Genomic DNA, 17,984 nt, shown 5'->3' with positions numbered 1-17,984 from the left:
ACACGGACTTGGACACTGCAAGAGGTGGGATGCAGGTATCGATCGATGATTGCAAATCTTCTCGAGCGGACCTTCGATGTATGTCGAGTGGGATGAAGTGCTTAGGAGTGATGCGAGAAAGAGTCAAGTCACTCGATCCCATACCTGTCCTGCCGCTCGCCACCTTTCGAGATCCTTGGCGTTTGACGATCAATGAATGAAGTTGTGTCAAGGTCCTGAGTCCGCAAGACTTGACTTTCCTTGGCATTGTAAGCACTAGAATTCATGGTCTGGCTGCGTGTTGCCTTTGCCAAGAAGACAGCGTTTGGCATTTTCCTCAGACACGCCTTGTCTTCGCAGTCAGAAAGCTTGACAGTCGGGCCTTTGCCAGGATTCGGAGCGGGAGCCGGAACCGAAAACAAATATGCTCGTCTATCTTCAATCATGGTCAGTTCGCCAATAATTTGATAACGAAGGCGTTCAACAAGGAGGGCAAAGTATCAGTATCAGTCTAGCAAACCTGCTTGGTCTGAAATCGCTGGCAGTGATAGTCAACGAGGCTACCTACTCTTTCGCTAAGAGTCAAGAATCCAGTCATCTGCTACCTGGCCGTACCACATTTGCTTGAGCCCATCTCCACTTCTCCTCGGCGAAACTTCGAACCGCTTCCTGATCTTTACAAATATGAGTCGTTCCCCAACCAGTCGTGCCAGGAAGACCATCGAGGGATCCTTCGAGCGCTGTGTCGCCATGGCACAAAATGATCTGCCGAAGGTACTCCACACAGTGGTATACATGCTCATGATGCTCGATATGCTGGTGATGTTCCGTAGATGACATTTCGCCGAAATAGAACTGGTTGAGCGCCTTTCGAATCCCGTTCTGGAGGCGGAATGAGCTTCCATCGTCCAAATTTGAGGACAGGTTTGGGTTACTTACCAGGCAGTGCAGTTGATGATAGACGGACATGCTCCAGAAGAGCGATGCGTTGCTGTTTTCGAGGGGCTGGCCAGGTGGTAGAATGCATTCTTCATTGTTTGCAACGTGAATCAAACCTCCACCAGCTGCGGAGGGGCGAAGCATTAGCCCTGATGCACTCGAGAAACAGAAGGCAAACATACCTGGTATTAGCGAGGCCCAGTTTCGGCCAAGCTCCTTAATCCTGTCTGATGTAGGAATCTCTGCATCGATTGCCAGGCTCTGGTCACTCCAAAACTGCACTGCTTTCCGAGGGACTAGACGTCAGGCGAGAGAGAGAGTCAGAGATACTTCATTTCACCGGTTGCTGGCAACGACACCCCGACTTACATTCTGGTATTAATCCGTTGATCTCTTCACCAAGAGACAAGTGCGGTCTATACGCTGACGAAGACAAAATGTGCTCCCTTCGTAAGAAGTACCGTACAAGATACAGCATCCCAAGGATCCACATCGAGAAAAAGAGAGAACAGATCACATTTCGCGCCGTGATGCAACCACAAGTCCTTTGGGGCCGCATTTGTCTTTGACTGCCATGCCTCTTCCACTCTGAGATCTCTTCAGAGCTGTCGTCGCCGTCAAATATCTTGTCGGACGATGTTAATGATGCTCTCTCCTCCTCTGTAGACAGCATATCTGGCTTGATTGCCCGGAACGAAAGAAGATCAGAGCCCATTGTTTGTTCGACAGTCCCGGGCCTGAAAAGCTGCAGTCAATGTCACAAGACGCCAAGCGAAAGAATGTCCCAAGCTTCCTTCAGAGTGGCTCAGTGGATAGAACTGTGAACTTCCAGGATAAGACATTCAGACATCTAGAGCCTTGTAACATGTCTTTCCACGATGTGTAACGTCCAGCATTGAATCGTCTCGATGGAATCCAATACACAACGTAGACAACTGCCGATAGAGCTATCACCCTTTGATCTGCAAAAAACCACGCCACCGAGTCTTAGGCGTAACTACGGAGCTCGCTTCTCTATAGAGCTTAGATGTGTGCTAGAAAGGCCTTTTTGAGGGTATGATTGGGCGATAAGAACTCTACAGAATCCGACAGCAGAGATTGAAAATAGACTTTCATTCGAGAAGCACGGCAGGGTAGCAATGATGTGCTTGCTATCGGAACGCTAGCACTTCGGGCCGTACTTCCCTCCTTACTATAGTCTATTACCCGCCGTCTATCGGCATCTATCGTAAAAACTAGGATATTAACTAGTATACTTAGTATTCTAATCGTACGGACAGATATACTCTAAAGCCGTACGTAGCGTCTAGTAGTAACTATAACTCGACTTTAGTTAATTAGACTTTACTATAGAGGCGTTTAGAGCGATAGAATTTCTATATACTTACTACTTAGCTAAATCGCTAGTAGATAGGACTATAGCCTTCTAGTCTATAGGTAGTAGTAGTAGGCTATAGTAGTAGCGAGTATATTAAAAGAAAGTTACTAACTTACTACTTTACGGAAGGAGCGCTTATTCTAGCTATAACGACTTTAATAGATAAAAAATCGTCCTAGTTATAGTTAGCTAGTATAGCTATTTCCTAAGGCTAGATAGTATACGAGGATTCAAAACTAGCAACCTCAGTTACTAGCTTCCTAATCGAGAAGCGATAGCAAGGACTACTCCTAGATCCTACGGGGGTCTTACAAGCCCTCTTTAATTTCGACTGTCTTAAGTCGTTCTTTGGCGATGCCTGTGAGCAGTATAGGTCAAGGAAATACTGGCCCTGTGTGCTACACGGTCTTGTTCCCAACCCTGCGAGGACAGCCAGGACATGCCTTCACATCCAAGCATGCTACAGCCCCAACAGTCCACCAGGCCTCGGACAACATTCGGTATGGCAACATCTCAAAGACTATACCGAGCGACCGAGGTTGAGTATACGAGCAGCAATGAAAAGCTTTCTGTTTGACGGGAGATTTAGCTACCAGGGTGGTGGGGTGCTATACTGGGACTGCCCTTCCACTGCGACTTTTCTGCCCATATCCTCAAGCTCTCAAAGTTCCTACATTGTTTGACTCGGGCGAAATCGTTGAAGAGTGGGTGGCCTGTAGGATCGTCGGGCAGCAGTATAGGCAACACGTCCGTATCTGACCAACACATAATCAACTGGCGTAACGCATCAACGCAATGACCTAGGTGATCCCGAATTTCCTTTTCAGTTCCCTTCGTAAAGAAGTAAGTTGGGTTGGATCGATAGAAGTCGTAATTATAGTAGAGACCTTGGCGAAGAAAGTTGACGCAGTGAAGCTACAATTCATGTAAGTCAGCCAATGTGAAAGAGTCTTGGTGAATAAGTGACTAGGGGCGGATTTCGACTTGATCTGGAGAGACCGACATAGTGAAAAGCTTCCATTTGGACAGGAAACGCTGGATATGGAGCCTTTCTATTGTTCTCTGGAGTGACGAGCCAGTGTTTCTCAGCTGAAACGTTGTACGCATCTGCATATTGCGCAGGGAGGAGCATGAGCCTATCTGCAGAGACTTTATAAGAATGCGGTTCACCCTCGAACTGGTCGGGAGTCAGCAGCTTACAATAGATTCCCAATTCTTTCCAGGCATCGTCGACTGCGTCGCCAAAGTCTGCAGTGTCCGCTGAGTATCGCGTCGGCGATGCTGCGTAGGGCAAGAACGTGTAGTCGTGAAGACTGCGGTCAACCCCAGACATCCAAGGTGCTTGCAATCCGTCAGACCTCAGACCGTCTATATGCTTATGACGCTTACTTTCAGGTTCCGTGAAGCCAGCACATCCAAGAGTTGCCGACTGTCCCCCATGCCTTAACAGAAGAAAGAACACGGATGCAGTGAAAGCGTTTGTCAGCAGTATGATGCAGAGTACAACACTTCTACGTGAGTACCAGCGTCTCTCGCTAGACTCCCAAGGACCCTCAGGATCCTGGTCGCTGCTCGAGTCGGCCGTGGATTCCTTCCCTACAGGTTGGTAGTCAGAGCCGCGATGTATTTCCAGCTTCCACATATTGGAGGTGACGGTAAGGCAGGAAGTTGTGGATGATTGTTCTGACTGTGACCCTAAGCTTCAACAATTGTACCGCAGTCAGCAGAATGCCAGGTGGGGTTGTCTAGTTCGAACATTACCTCTTCTAGTAGCAGGAGTGACATGCATGCCATTGTAATCCATGTGCTGCTTCCCCTGTCACCCGCAGCCATGGTGCCACCTGGTTCTTGACGACCTTGAGGGTTGATCCAATGCTTGCAAAGTTATCTGTGCAGTGTTTCCCAGCCTATCATTCCTGTCCGAAGTATTTCGGGTCGTGCAAGATAGCGTCCGGCGGAGCGTCAATGTGCTCTTCCCCACCTACTTGGTACAGCGTTCGACCTGGGCCAATGCCAAAAGAATCGAGCCATTGCATGACAGACTCATAATTATGACACTTATGCTCTCGCCCAAATTGTAAGGCATTGTCGTCTTTGCGAATCCAGACGCTAGGATTGACGCCAACGTCCGCCGTACACATAAGACGCTCACGTAGATTGTCAAGACAGTGATCTATTACAATCATCAAGCTGTCACGCGACCGCACCTGAGAATTACTTACTAGTGTGATCAATCCGGAATGAAGGTGATACAAGAGTGTCGTTATGAAATTGGCGATAGTAGTCGTAATTGAAATATAAGGATTTTCGCAACTCGTTCTATATCTCGGGTCAGTAAATATAGAAATGTTTCAGCACTGAATCAGTGAATGTCGACCTACCAAACAGTGCAAATCGTGCGTAGCCTGCAATATAACGGGAAACCCTTCTTGATTTTTGTCCACAAAGTAGCCCTTTGGAAGGTATAGGTGTTGTCTGCGATCAAGATTGAATACTTCGCGACCAGTGGCCTCCGGGATAATGAAACCATGGTCGTTGACTCCAAGCTCGTCCCAAGCCCCATCCACTTTTTTGCTTGGTGGGGCAGACCATCGACTTCTCCACGGGCCTCGAAAATCGCTAAAACGGATTATTGAAAGTGAACGATCAAGCCCGGGGTATGCTCGATCAACTATATCGAGAGGATTGTGTTAGCTGGACGGAAAGTGCGAAGACGTATGAAGCGGAACTCACTGCCTGGAAAGTCCAATGAGTTTTGTTGCAAGGTCATACGCCTGGCGTAGAAGTACAGCAAAGGAGCGGACACGGCATGCGTAATAAGGACAACGACGATGGTGTAGATGCACCAGTGCCGTGTCGATGATTTGTAGCTGGCCACGTCTTCATCGTTCGCAAGTAACGTGTACGCCCCTCTTCGTTGTCGTCCTGAGAATGCAGCACGAGATGGCATTGTCAACTTTGGGGCCATCAGCAATGCTCCAAGTGCGAACGAAGAAGTGGTCGAAACAACCGCCAAGGTGACAGCGGCGTCTACACTACACCGAGCAGCCAAATATCGTGTGAACGCTGCAGTGCCTGTCGTATCGAGCTGGCCTTCCGCCCTGGCAGATCCAATAGAATAGGGGATGTTTCTTCTCAATGGGGGATGTTACCCCGAAAAGGCGAGCCATGTCCAGGTTGCACTTTCGAGGGCAGTTGCCGGCAGCCTTCGATCAGCTCAACCTTGAACGGCGCATGGATCTTCGGAGAGTCAAGAGCCCGCTACCCGCCTATAGATAATGCCAGGAAAGTTTGAAGATGCCCGACGAAGTGCTCAAATCGGCGAGAAGTGAAAACCTAGCAAACGTTCTGCTCGAAACTCTAACATCGGGATCGGCCAAGTTACGTGTTGCTTTGGAAGGGCAAATGCTAATCGGCAAGTGCCTCGCGGCTATTTGGCAAGTGATCCATTATATACGTCCGGTTTGGGTTATAAGCACGCACGGACGTATTTGGCCGTACAAATCGACTAAAGCGCTCCTCGTAGGAACTATACGTATATAGTAACGATTAGGGTTAAGAAGGAGGCAATTCTAAAGGCCCTTAGCTTCGTAGATATATAAGACTGCTAGAACTAGTTACTATAGCCGGCATACTAATAACTACGAGGATAAAGGCGCGGCTCTTACTACTATAAACCTTGCTACTAACTACGTAATAGAGCGGTAGATACTAGCGGAGCTATAGAGCCTAGTACTAGCGGAGCTATAGAGCCTAGTATATACTATTACTAAGTAAATACCTGTTAATTTAATAGCGGCGGAGCGTGTCTAAATATCGTCGGTTAAGTCGCTACTAGTAGTCCTATAGCCTACGGCTATATAGGTTAACTACTATAGAACTAGACAAACTATTACTTAGAGTAAGGCACTACTAGCGCTATTAGACGGTGTCTACTAAGTGCGGCTCTTTAAATACTAGCTAGATCGTTGCTAATATAGCTATAGCGCTTAGTAGGTATATAAACTAGCGGTGCTAAAGGCCGTAGTTATTGTATTGCCGTACGTTAAGTTAATGCCCTCGTACGCCTACTACGGCCTCTTTAAGAGGCCTAGTTTAACTAATCTACGTATTCGAAGCTAGAAGGCTCTCGCTAGTTAGTACGTACGTGCCTTCTCGTAGGTGCCGCTCTGCCTCTACCTCTACTACGGCGATTATTAAGCAACGTAGATAGCTCTTAAACCGTCCGTTCTAGCTTAATAATAGCCCTTACTAGAGCCGCGGCTTTGTCGATATGCTAGTGTCTATCGAAGTGCGTATATAGGTCGAATTCGAAGGATCTAACCGACTTAATAGTATTAATAATCGTATACTTATAGACTATACCCTATGCCTTACGGAAGCAACCTAAGTAGGTTAACCGCTGTTTGCTAGGCTCCTTAGCAAGCTTAGTTATCTCTTCGTACGCTAATTTGAGCTAATTAAGGCCCTTCTATAACGCCTTACGGTAGATCTTCTTATTTACCTTAGTAAACTTAGGTCGGCGGAGTGTAATAGGTACTACTATACGTTCTTGTCCTATCCGCCGTATAATCTCTAAGTAACGAATAGCCTACTAAGGGCGGAGTTTAAGGAAGAGGGTAAGGATATTATAGCGCCTACTAGCAAGCTACTTCTTTATTATTAAGTAAGCGCCTTCTGCCCTCGAAGTAACTAATTACCCGTAGAAGGGGAACTTCTTCTACTAGAAACAGTATACTAACTTGTCCTTATAAGCCTAGTATTTACGGTAAATATACTCTCGAAGGGCTATATAGTAAGGGTTCTCGTAGTTTGCTATCTACTAGTCCTTAGTATTGTATTCTTTAATAGTCTTAGCGTAGATACAGGCACGGAAGTTATTAACAAACGTAGTACAATCCGGGTCGTCTTACTACTCGTTCTTGCTAGTCTCTTCGTTAAGAACCTACTTCTATAGCATTAACTTCCGTGCCTAAGCCTAGACATTCTTAAAGACATACTAGGCGCAGATAAGAGCCGGTATACGTAGATAAACCTTGTTAAGTGCGTTTATATAACTACGGTCTCGATTAGTAACCTATAGGCCTAGCGGAGGTAGATTATAGTCGGAATATAGCTCTTTAAAGGCCTTACTAAACTACGTAAACGCGGCTTCGTCTTCGTTGCCTATAATATAGTATCTAAGAGGTATTGTATCGCTAGCTCTAGTGCTAGATACGACATTCAAAAGTAGACGGTTATACTTATTTGTCTTATAAGTATTGTCGATAATAAGATAGTCCGGATACTACTTATATAACTCGGCTATTTATAGGTTAAGAACGAGCAGTTTGTCTAACTTGCCCTCCGAATCGACCTCCTTCTTCTAGTAGAAACCTAGCTAGTCTAGTAGCTAGAAAAGGGCTTCTAATATAGTTAAGTTACCTTATATAGCCTTCCGAGTAGCCTAGCGTACGTTTAGAAGGTCCTTAACAACCTATATACCTATATTATTATTAGTAAAGTGTTAAAGGAAGGAAGAAGTACGAAAGTAGGTAGAATTTGGCTCCGGCCGAGTCTCGGCCGAGAGCTTTCAAATATAGCTTCTCGCACTTATAGTCTGTCTTGTTTATTAATCGACTAAGTATAGTATAAACGGAAGCGTTAGTATTTAGGTTATCGACGATAGCCTTCCGTATAACCTTATTACGCTAGCGGCGGCGATGCGGCGCGAATTAAGCGCTATAGACAGCCTTATAGTTATAGACTCTAGTAGCATTCTCGACCTTCTAGCGACTAAGTAGATTCTTCGAGTCGTAGGTACGGAGCTATAGCGATACCGGACAACTACCTCGTACCGAGCTAGCTCCTTTACGTACGAAATTCTCTCTATCCGGCGGCTTATTACCTTACGTATATATAAGATAGCGAGAAACCTAGAGACCGTAGTTTTAAGCCGATTTCGACTTGTTTCCGGACTTAATACGCTAGTAGTATCTAGCGCTAAAGGCGTGTTCTTAAACGGCTTAAATAGTACTATCTAGCGAGCGATAAGTGTCCTTCGGCGGAGCTAATAATAGTATAGGAATATTATCCTTATTAGCTTTACCTTCTTCTTCTTCCTTAAGTACCTAAGTCGCTAATTCCTCGAGATTTAGCTCTTTACTACCCTTCTTACGACCCTCCTTACGACTATCCTTACTACCCTCCCTCCGCGCCTATCTCTTAAGCTTATATTCGCGGCGTTCCTCGTCGTTTAAACTCTCTAAATCTACCTCCTTATTATCCTTACTAATACTACTATCCCTTAGAGAGTTAGGTTTATCGATATCTTAGAAGAAATCGCCGAGAATAGAAGACTCGTATAGCACTTAAGAAGACATAGCTATAGTAGTAAGAACAATACCTCGAAATCGCTATACTATTGAATTTTTATAAACATGCTTTCTAAAGTACGCGTCCGGCAGACGCGAAGCACTAATGCCTAAAGAAGAGCGCGATTTACATACAAAACAAGGGATTCTGAAGGGAACAGGTGCTTAACCTTTCCAGGCTTGGTATATAATAGATCACTTGCCAAATAGCCGCGAGGCACTTGCCGATTAGCATTTGCCCTTTGGAAGCAAAAGACCCTAGGCCCTACAAAAGTCAAGAACTACCCATGAAATTTACAACCACAAAGGGGTATACTGCTGCTGAGATCGGAGACAGTGATTGGTCACTCCTCAGCAGCTCGATGGTTCGGTAATATCACGGTTAGCATTTTCTTCGAGGGGGGCAGAAACTTAGAGTCGCAGTGCATACTGTGCATGGAAGAAGCGCTCAAGGCATGCCGGTCCAATGTACCAGTCGTAGTGTGTAGGTGAAGCAACATAAGAGCCCTAGCTTGCTACAGGAACTGATCCAACAACCTCCCGTACTCACAGATATTCGCCTTACGATCCAAGAACTTCCTCGTAAATATGCATCTCTCTTATCTGTCCATCGTCTCTAGCCTTTTGGCTCTTGCTACAAGCAGCCCAATAGTGCCAGGTAAGACGTTAGCATCGGGAAACCATTCTTCAATAACCTTATGGCTGACGCTCGCTCGTCAGTGGCGAATAAGGACGAGGCGCAGGTAGAGAAGAGGCAGTACGGAACTGGAGGGTACGGCGGGTATTACCCAGGCGTAGCCGATGACGAACGGGTTGAGAAGGAGAAGAGGCAGTACGGAACTGGAGGCTACGGCGGGTATTACCCAGGCGTCGCCGATGACGAACGGGTTGAGAAGGAGAAGAGGCAGTACGGAACTGGAGGCTACGGCGGGTATTACCCAGGCGTCGCCGATGACGAACGGGTTGAGAAGGAATAGAAGTACCAAAGTTCAGGCTTCTCCAAGTACATTCCACAGGATGTCGAGGAGATTCAGGTGGACGAGAGGCAATGCAGTCCGGCGGTCAGATACGCCATCGTCGGGCGAGGTATACCATGTGGTACAATGTCGTAACGATTCCTTGGCCTTGCAGTATTGAATGTAAGAATGGTCAGTCGGAGTTTCGATGCAGCGCGTGTGTGTATCTAACGATTGCGAAAATTTCACTTTCTACTCCGAGGCTTTGCCGTCCAGTCGTTTGCGTGGCATACATTGCCTAGAACATGACTTGCGAGGAGTAGGGATGAGAACTGCGAGAGCGGTTGAATGGCGAGATGTCTGTCCCAAATTTCAGGCACCACAGAACAATCAGCCTTGCTGCGGAGCTCCGACCAAGGCCACATGGCTTGAGTGACATGCATAGTGATGTACACGGCATGCATGAAGGGTCGACAAACGCAGTGCGGCACGGCTATGCCTACGGCATACGTGCCGATATGTATCTTTTGCTAGGCGAAGTGCTCTCGCACACATGGGCAACTTCTCCAATTTCTTGTTGTGGCATAGTTCTGATGTCGGAACAAGCCTTTGGTTATGCACGCTTAGGGTGTGAGCGGGAGTCGCCCAGGTTGGCAGCTCTAGAATTACTTTCGCATCGGCCACTTTAAGATGTCGGAGCTTCCTGCTGGCTTGAAGGTGGGAGTTCTGGCAAGTCGACACAGTCATGTCTCACGCCCTAGCTCTTCAGATTGCCGGTATCGAGATGACCACTTCAACTCTACTTGTACAGCTCACACACAGTCCACACCCGGTCCAATCTTGAGCGTCTGCGGCTGTCATTGTGTTGATCTCCGGGCTCAAATTGGTGCCAGAAAATCGTGCCGGTGCTGACGCCGGCAGCACCATTCAGCACGTGAGATCCGCCTGGTGGCATGGTCCATGGTAGATGGTAGATGGTCGCTGGTCGATAGTCGCTGGTTGATGGTGCATGGTCGGTGGTGGATGGTCGAAAAGCGTGAGAGGACAAAGCAGGTCACGCCGGCCCAGCCCGGCCCATTGGTATCGTATCGAAGCAACATCACTCCTTCCAAGTTCACTCTGGAAGACCATCCATCGGTCTGGACACACTGAGGTGATTTCTTTGCAATGGTATGCATTTCCATTAACTGCCGTGTGCCCAGTGCTGGCTGACTGCAGGAATTGCTAAAGCCGCCTAGGTTTCACCTTGAGTTGTATGCACAAGAACGCCGCCCGCCCGCGCCAAGTACGTACACATCTCGCATGAACGTACGATTACGCCTAACCTCGATACTGTCGAAGCGAAGCCACGCCGTCGCTGGAGTCTCCCGCTGGGCCCCAAGGATACCTTCGCCATGTTGTGTGCCGGAGGGAATGTAGCGAGTCCGTCGACGCTATGCTGGTCTGTCCAGTAGCAAAATCTCCGTCAACAGCAGAGAACTGGATAGTGAGTTGCTTGCAGAAGCGCCTAGGACTCTATGGCTCAGGGTCTGGCATGGTACATCAGAAAGATGATATGGCGCTCCGTGGAATATGATTGACTTCAGAAAGCCCCAATGACAATGACTCCCTGTGCTCTGCGCGCACTACCCCGTCTCGATACACATGCTCGTCCGCACGTATGAGACGCTCCAAGTCTCCAGAAGGTGTCCACTACCAGAGCTTCCTTTACGGTGTAACCACCAGAACGTCGCGGATCGTCAAGAAGAGGTGAAACATGGCATTTGGAGATGGCGCGGCATGCGCCGCATGGCACAGACATGCTCAATCTGGCGCTCGAAAGATTTTCACCAAACTCATGATGGCGAAGATGTCTTTTCGTGGGAAGGCTGGCGACACCTGCCGTCCATGCAGGGATATAAGCAGCTAGGGGTTCTCATGGTAGAAGAGCAGCTGCTGTGCCACTCCCGCGCTTTTGATTTTACAGTACTGCGGCATCAGGAAACCAAAATGCCGAGTTATGATGGACGTGGTCGCTCCAGTCAACCTGCAGTTGATGTCGCTACACCGCCACAGATTCATGCTGGCCAACAAGGCTGGGACAGACATGCACCAAAATGCTGCAAAATTTTCACTATAGCCAAAGCTCATCGGCATGGGATCAACGACCACGGACATTGTGCGTCTGAATATTCCTGCGCTCCATTATCGACTGTCAAATGCCGGTTCCTCAGGTCAATGGAGGCTAAAACTACAACGGGCTCGGTGCGAGCTGGCATAATCAAGCGCAGCACCTCTGGCCATCATCGCATCATTTGAAGTTTAGGTGGTTGACGCGTATTCTGGAAAGATCGCGCGTGAACCACGCTGAACATGTCCGTTGCCCTCTTCCTTCGGCGAGCTTCCCCACGCTACCTACAGTTTGGATGTCTCATGCTGCATGAGCAACGGCAAAACCAGATCCTTGACGCTTGATAGCTCGACTCTGCGTTTGCGGTTATGGTGCCACTATGTCGATGCATCACCCAAACCCCATACCTCCGTCGCACACCTACAAGCGGGAAAATCACTCAACAACCCAACGTTGGCAAGTCGGCACAGCCACAATGTTCTAAATGTTTGTGAGGCCTCGCATGTAGTTCCCAGGAGAGAAGTCAAAGACAAGCTCATCTCAGACACAGCGTCACGATAACAGATGACTCTCTGCGCGAGCATCAAACCACTCATTCAGCCGCAATACCGACCAAGCCGCCGCAAGGATGCAATGAGATCTCTCCCACGTCTTCCTGGATCAGATCCAACATCAGGAGATATACTGATAGGAGCGGTGTGTTTCTACGAGCTTGGCTGCAGCTTGCCAAATGGATGCAAGCTCAGGACTAGCGCTCGCTAACGCGCAAGTAGTGATCCAGGTCCCTACTCACGCACTGTAGTCTATGACGCATCAGCTCAGTCACGTAACTGTTATATGACTTCTTGGCATATGAAGAATTTTCACACTGTATTTTAGTCTATAGAATAGACACAAATATAGGCAATTAATAAAGCTAATTTAACCGCCGATAAGATAGTATTATATAAGTAATTAACTATACTATATATAATAGTTATAAGCCCGGATTTAATTCGCGGTATTAGAGACTTCTATAGCAGGAAAGAATTTTCTATTCTACAAGACCTTTAATAATCGAATTTATAGTCTTAATAGTACTAAGAAAACAACTAATTAAGCTTTAATTAAGCTTCTATAATCGCTTAAAGATTAATATATTTTTAATAATAGCTCTCTTATTAGCTAGTCGCCTCGGCGGTACTAGGTGTGTTACCCCTTAAGGGCCAAACGACTAGAACTGCTAGCTTAAAAAAACTAAGACTTATCTAACTAGGTATAAGACCTAGATATATATAGACCCTTATTTTAACTAAACCGGAGGAACTAGTATAACCTATAAGCCCTATACTAGATATAGCTTATATACTAGTTAACCCTGTTTACTAGTAAGGGGTTAAGATAGCTATAGATATCTACGGGGTCTAGTATTAGCTAGTAACCGGCCTATACCCTTATAGGGTAGCTAGGTACTAAGCCTATAAAAGGGGCCTCCTTCTATAGAGTAGATAGATTATTAACCTCGTATAATATACTATTTCTATTATACTCTAATAGTGCCTCTATTATAGGGCTCTAATTACTAGCCTAAACTATAAGTTTACTATCCTATTATACTAAGTATAGCTACCTATATTACGATAGGTTATACTACCCTCGGTAACTTATACTATTACTAGTAGTAGTAGTAGTAGTAGTAGTAGTAGTAGTAGTAGTAGTAGTAGTAGTAGTAGTAGTAGTAGTAGTAGTAGTAGTAGTAGTAGTAGTAGTAGTATTAGTTTCCGTCCTTTACTAGCTAGCGGACTTTAACGTATTTAGGCTACTATATAATAAATCTATCGAATACCTAGCTACTACTATAGACGTACGCTATTATTTAGAGGTTATAGACGATAGTAATATAGTAGTACTAGTACTACGTATAGTTCTCGTATACCTAAGGGATAAGCTCGCTCTAAGTACTTAATAGTAACGAACTATAGTTAGTAAGAAACTAGCTCCCCTAGTAGGTATTAAATAGGCTAAGGACCCTAAGTAATAGTATAAGGAGTAGCTAGATCTCTATAAAATTATAAGACGTATTTAATACTCCGAGCTTAATAATATAGTAGTATATCTATATAGCACTATAACTAATATAAATAAAACCTGTAATAATAGTAATAGCGAGGATTCTATACTAGACAAGCTCTCCTTTGCTTACTTCTTCTACTCTAATATACTATTATTATTATTTACTAGGGTAGTCGGACCTACTGCCTACCTTAGTATAGCTACTTTAATAGAGTAGAACCTATTAAATAGCCTAATATATAATAGGGGATTAAACTACAATATTATTAGCTACCTAGGCCGCTTTAACTTTATACTACTTCTATTACTAGTATCTTTAATCGTAGCAACCGGTACTAGTTAGTTATAATAAGGTCGTTACTATCGGAATAGTATCCTTTACTATTATATCGGTTAGTAGCAACCCCCTATAGATTAAACTAAGGGAGTGCTTATATATCCCTAACTTCTATACTAATATTATAGAGAGTCCTAGATCCTAGAGACTAGCCCCCTCGCTAACTACTATTATCTCCTTTAGCTAGCTAGGGGCCTTCTTTTTCTAGTAGAAGGCTAAGTAACTATTATCTAAAAGAGGGTACGAATTAGGGAGCAATCTACCTACTTAATAGGAATTCTATCTAGTTATCTAACCTACTATCTAGAGATTACTATTAAATAATAGTCTTAGTAGGGCCTATAAAGACAACGGGTAAATTAACCTATTCCCTCGTTAGGCTAACAATCCGCGTTACTAACCTTTTAGGTCTCCTTAGACCTTCTAGTACTAGGTAACCGGATCGTCGGCTAGTAGCCTATCTCGAGTAAGTAGTACTTAATAGGCCTTCGACCTAGAGCCGAGTCCTTAGAAGCTAGCTATAGTTCTAGAACTAGGCCCTAAGCTATAATAGTCCTAAGGGTTTATAGCTTTTTAGAGTTAAAGCGATGCCCTCGTTAAGAGTTTTCTCTACTTATTATAATAGCCCCTTAAGATACTTCTATATCGTTTATATTATAAGCTCTTCTCCTACTCTCCCTTCGGTTATAGCTATTCGTACCCTAAGACTACCTTTAACCTCCCTATATCTATTAATTCTATTAGAAAGGAAGAGATAGCCTACCTTCGGCTACTCTAATAAAGGGCGGAAACTACTACTACTACTACTACTACTACTACTACTACTACTACTACTACTACTACTACTACTACTACTACTAGTAGTAGTAGCAATAGTATAATTTACTAAGGGTAGTATAACCTATCGTAATATAGGTAGCTATACTTAGTATATTAGGATAGTAAACTTATAGTTTAGGCTATAGTAATTAGAGCCCTATAATAGAGACGCTATTAGAGTATAATAGAAATAGTATATTATACGAGGTTAATAATTTCGCCTCTTTATAGAAGGAGGCCTCTTTTATAGGCTTAGTACCTAGCTACCCTATAAGTGTATAGAGCCGGTTACTAGCTAATAATACGGTTACTCTATATCGTCGAACCTAGTATATTCGGTACTATAGGTAGCCGAGCTAGTCGTAGATATAGGTAAATGCTCTACCTACTAATATTTAGTAAATAGTAAGCTACTAAAACGTTAGTAATTCTATATATAGTATCTAATCTAGGCAGTTAGCGGTATAGCTAAAGTTATATAGCTACTTTCCCTATCCCTATACCTACTAACTACTATAGAGTAATAGCCGCTTTCGCAATATCTTACGAGAACTATATCCTATAGCGAGTATATTTACGCGGAAGATATTCCGAATATTAACCTAATATATCTAGTAGCTAATAAGTGCCTAAGTCCCTAGCTTAACCTAGTACTATTACGTCTAGATAAGAGATCTATTAGTAGTTACTACTCTATATCCTAGTTAGTATATATTTGTTATATAATAAGAATCTAGGGCCTATAGAAGGCTTATAGTATAGTATAGTCGATAGTGCCGAGTTGTATCTAGATTAGGCTATAGCTATCGACGGTCCTAGTACTTCTAGTTATAAGTACTTAGTAAGAGGTTAACGAGAGGGCTTCGGTAACTATCCCGCGGGACTAAATATATTGTTTAGTAATACGAGGTAGGGATAGAATTAGCGTTCTTATCGATTTCGTAACTCCGAGTAAGTTGTTTATAAACGATAGTAGCGTCCTACCTTTCTAAAGACTAAGCAGCTATACTAATTTTTAGAATATATACTTTGCGTAACGTTTAGTACTATACTCCGGCTACTATCCTATCTCGATCGATCTTAAAGTACAAGTACGTATTTGTCTTTACCGTAGACCTCGTAAAGTAGATTAGTCGCTAATAAAAGAAAGATTACGGCGTTCTCGTACTAAGAGGCGCTAACCTTTTGCTATTATTCTTCTGTGTATCTTCGGCGCTCGCTATACCCTTGCCTTTTATTAAATAGGTACTAGTACCGGAAGACAAGTATAGCGGTAACGTATAGTAGAGTAAAAGTTAGCGTCCGGAGCCCTAGAAGGTATATAATATTAGCACTTCCGGTATAGCTAACTATAGTATTCTAGACTAGATCGAGATACTAGCGCCGCGGCTAGGAATAGTACCTATAGGAAGGCTTAGCTACTAAAACCTCCGACTAGAGGGCTTAAAAGTTATATATAGGTACTATCTAGGATATATAGATACTATCTTTTAGTAGATTTAATAGTGTATTATTTTGTAAACTTTTGGTAATGTTAAAGAAAGGAAGAAGGATCGCTTTAGAAGTAGAGTAGGTCTATACTAGATTAATAGTATTCGAGAGTATAATTATAGAAGAGGAGCGGAGAAGTAGTTAGCGATAGATAGGTACTTTCGGTAGTGTGTGTGTGTAAAGAATTTTCTGTTAAATAGTTAGCTTCTCTCTCGTTCTCGTTTCTTTATAATACTATATACTTATACTAATAGGTAGTACGCGTAGTATAGCCGTAGAAGAGGTTATTCTAGCGCTGTATATACTTATAGTACGCCGCCTATTCGCGATTAACGATATACTAACCTTCTGGAGGTATGGCGTCTACTAGACTAGCGCTATCTAGCTCTAATCTAAGCCCTCGTATAGGGTAAGGAAGATAGAGCGCGGCTACGCCTACTTTCCGATATTATAAGCAACCGTAGAAGTCTAATACCCTTAGTTATACAACTCGTCTATAGGCTAAGGTTATTAACTTAACTAGATAATAAGCCTAATCTTTAGAAAGCTTAGATAATAACTTAGCCTAGGTACGAATTAGACCGTATATCCGGCGATTCCTACTAGATTAGAGTTAAAGTACTAAAGGCGGGATACTAGCTTCTTCTAATACCTCTAATACCTTTAATACCTCTAATACCTCTAATACCTCTAATACCTCTAATGCCTCTAATACCTCTAATACCTCTAATACCTCTAATACCTCTAATACCTCTAATACCTCTAATACCTCTAATACCTCTAATACCTCTAGCTTCTATACTCTATAGCGATTAGCTATTTCTATCGATATAATCTACTAAATTATTATACCCGATACTATCTACTATACTACTCGCAAATTGTCCTTCTAGCTACTTAACTCTACCGACTATCGAATTCTTTCTTTTTAAGCCGCTAGGGCTATATAAGAAGGGGTCATATTAGCAGGTAGATAGGGTAGTAGTAGGTATAAGTAGTATTCGATAAGGATCTAGGAGGAGAGGGAGGAAGGTAGGAGAGTTAGCCTAATACTAAGCGCTAAGCCCTGCCTAAGGCATCGAGGCCCTAGCTTTACTCGGCCTAGTTATATGCTAATTACGTGTAGCCTCTTTAGCCCTAATATACGCTTCCCTTCTAAAGGCCGCGCCCTCGTAGCCTTTCTATATTCTAATCTCGACCTCTATTACTACTAACTTAGCAAATCTAATAAGCTGCTTAGCCGCGCTAAATTAAACACTTAATATAAGAAGGGTTATATTAGCAGGTAGATAGGGTAGTAGTAGGTACAAGTAGTATTCGATAAGGATCTAGGAGGAGAGGGAGGAAGGTAGGAGAGTTAGCCTATTACTAAGCGCTAAGCCCTGCCTAAGGCATTAAGACCCTAGCTTTACTCGAGCCTAGTTATATACCAATTACGTATAACCTCTTTAGTCCTAATATACGCTTCCCTTCTAAAGGCCGCGCCCTCGTAGCCGGTCTATATTCTAATCTCAACCTCTATTACTACTAACTTAGCAGGTCTAATAACTAACTCGCTCTTAAGCTAAAT

General features: G+C 44.2%; 4 protein-coding genes across 4 annotated transcripts; 1 reads left to right on the top strand and 3 right to left on the bottom strand.

The window, feature by feature from the left end:
* Positions 1–573: 573 nt before the first annotated feature.
* Positions 574–1,411, bottom strand: MYCFIDRAFT_85105 (uncharacterized protein; the record flags this gene model as incomplete). Its single annotated transcript, XM_007934016.1, has 4 exons — positions 574–861; positions 919–1,043; positions 1,101–1,214; positions 1,288–1,411. The coding sequence occupies 4 exons, from the start codon at positions 1,409–1,411 to the stop codon at positions 574–576; spliced, it is 651 nt and encodes a 216-aa protein (XP_007932207.1).
* A 1,437-nt stretch (positions 1,412–2,848) lies between these two features.
* On the bottom strand, positions 2,849–3,951 carry MYCFIDRAFT_184222 (uncharacterized protein). The gene is made up of 4 exons (XM_007934015.1): positions 3,686–3,951; positions 3,497–3,637; positions 3,300–3,436; positions 2,849–3,211 (listed from the first exon to the last, which is right to left on the bottom strand). The coding sequence occupies exons 2-4, from the start codon at positions 3,627–3,629 to the stop codon at positions 2,882–2,884; spliced, it is 600 nt and encodes a 199-aa protein (XP_007932206.1). The 5' UTR covers positions 3,630–3,637; positions 3,686–3,951; the 3' UTR covers positions 2,849–2,881.
* Positions 3,952–4,206: 255 nt separating this feature from the next.
* Positions 4,207–5,246, bottom strand: MYCFIDRAFT_85108 (uncharacterized protein; the record flags this gene model as incomplete). Its single annotated transcript, XM_007934014.1, has 4 exons — positions 4,207–4,469; positions 4,519–4,615; positions 4,678–4,967; positions 5,030–5,246. The coding sequence occupies 4 exons, from the start codon at positions 5,244–5,246 to the stop codon at positions 4,207–4,209; spliced, it is 867 nt and encodes a 288-aa protein (XP_007932205.1).
* A 3,948-nt stretch (positions 5,247–9,194) lies between these two features.
* Positions 9,195–9,867, top strand: MYCFIDRAFT_89253 (uncharacterized protein). Its single transcript, XM_007934013.1, has 2 exons — positions 9,195–9,307; positions 9,370–9,867. Exon 2 carries the CDS (start codon positions 9,451–9,453, stop codon positions 9,784–9,786), a length of 336 nt encoding a protein of 111 aa, XP_007932204.1. The 5' UTR covers positions 9,195–9,307; positions 9,370–9,450; the 3' UTR covers positions 9,787–9,867.
* The last annotated feature ends 8,117 nt before the right edge of the window (positions 9,868–17,984 follow it).

This window comes from Pseudocercospora fijiensis, assembly GCF_000340215.1.
Source record: "Pseudocercospora fijiensis CIRAD86 unplaced genomic scaffold MYCFIscaffold_12, whole genome shotgun sequence".
Classification (NCBI taxonomy): Eukaryota; Fungi; Ascomycota; class Dothideomycetes; order Mycosphaerellales; family Mycosphaerellaceae; genus Pseudocercospora; species Pseudocercospora fijiensis.
Note: the sequence above shows the minus strand (reverse complement) of the source record. Positions and strands in the feature narration are given on the sequence as shown.

Excerpts from the sequence above, each read along its gene's own strand:
- MYCFIDRAFT_184222 (XM_007934015.1), bottom strand. The coding sequence starts at position 3,629 with ATGTCTGGGGTTGACCGCAGTCTTCACGACTACACGTTCTTGCCCTAC. Across the intron at positions 3,437-3,496 it reads GAAAGAATTGGGAATCTATT|ATAGGCTCATGCTCCTCCCT; the intron begins GTAAGCTGCTGA and ends AAGTCTCTGCAG. Across the intron at positions 3,212-3,299 it reads AAATGGAAGCTTTTCACTAT|CTTCACTGCGTCAACTTTCT; the intron begins GTCGGTCTCTCC and ends CATGAATTGTAG.
- MYCFIDRAFT_89253 (XM_007934013.1), top strand. The coding sequence starts at position 9,451 with ATGACGAACGGGTTGAGAAGGAGAAGAGGCAGTACGGAACTGGAGGCT.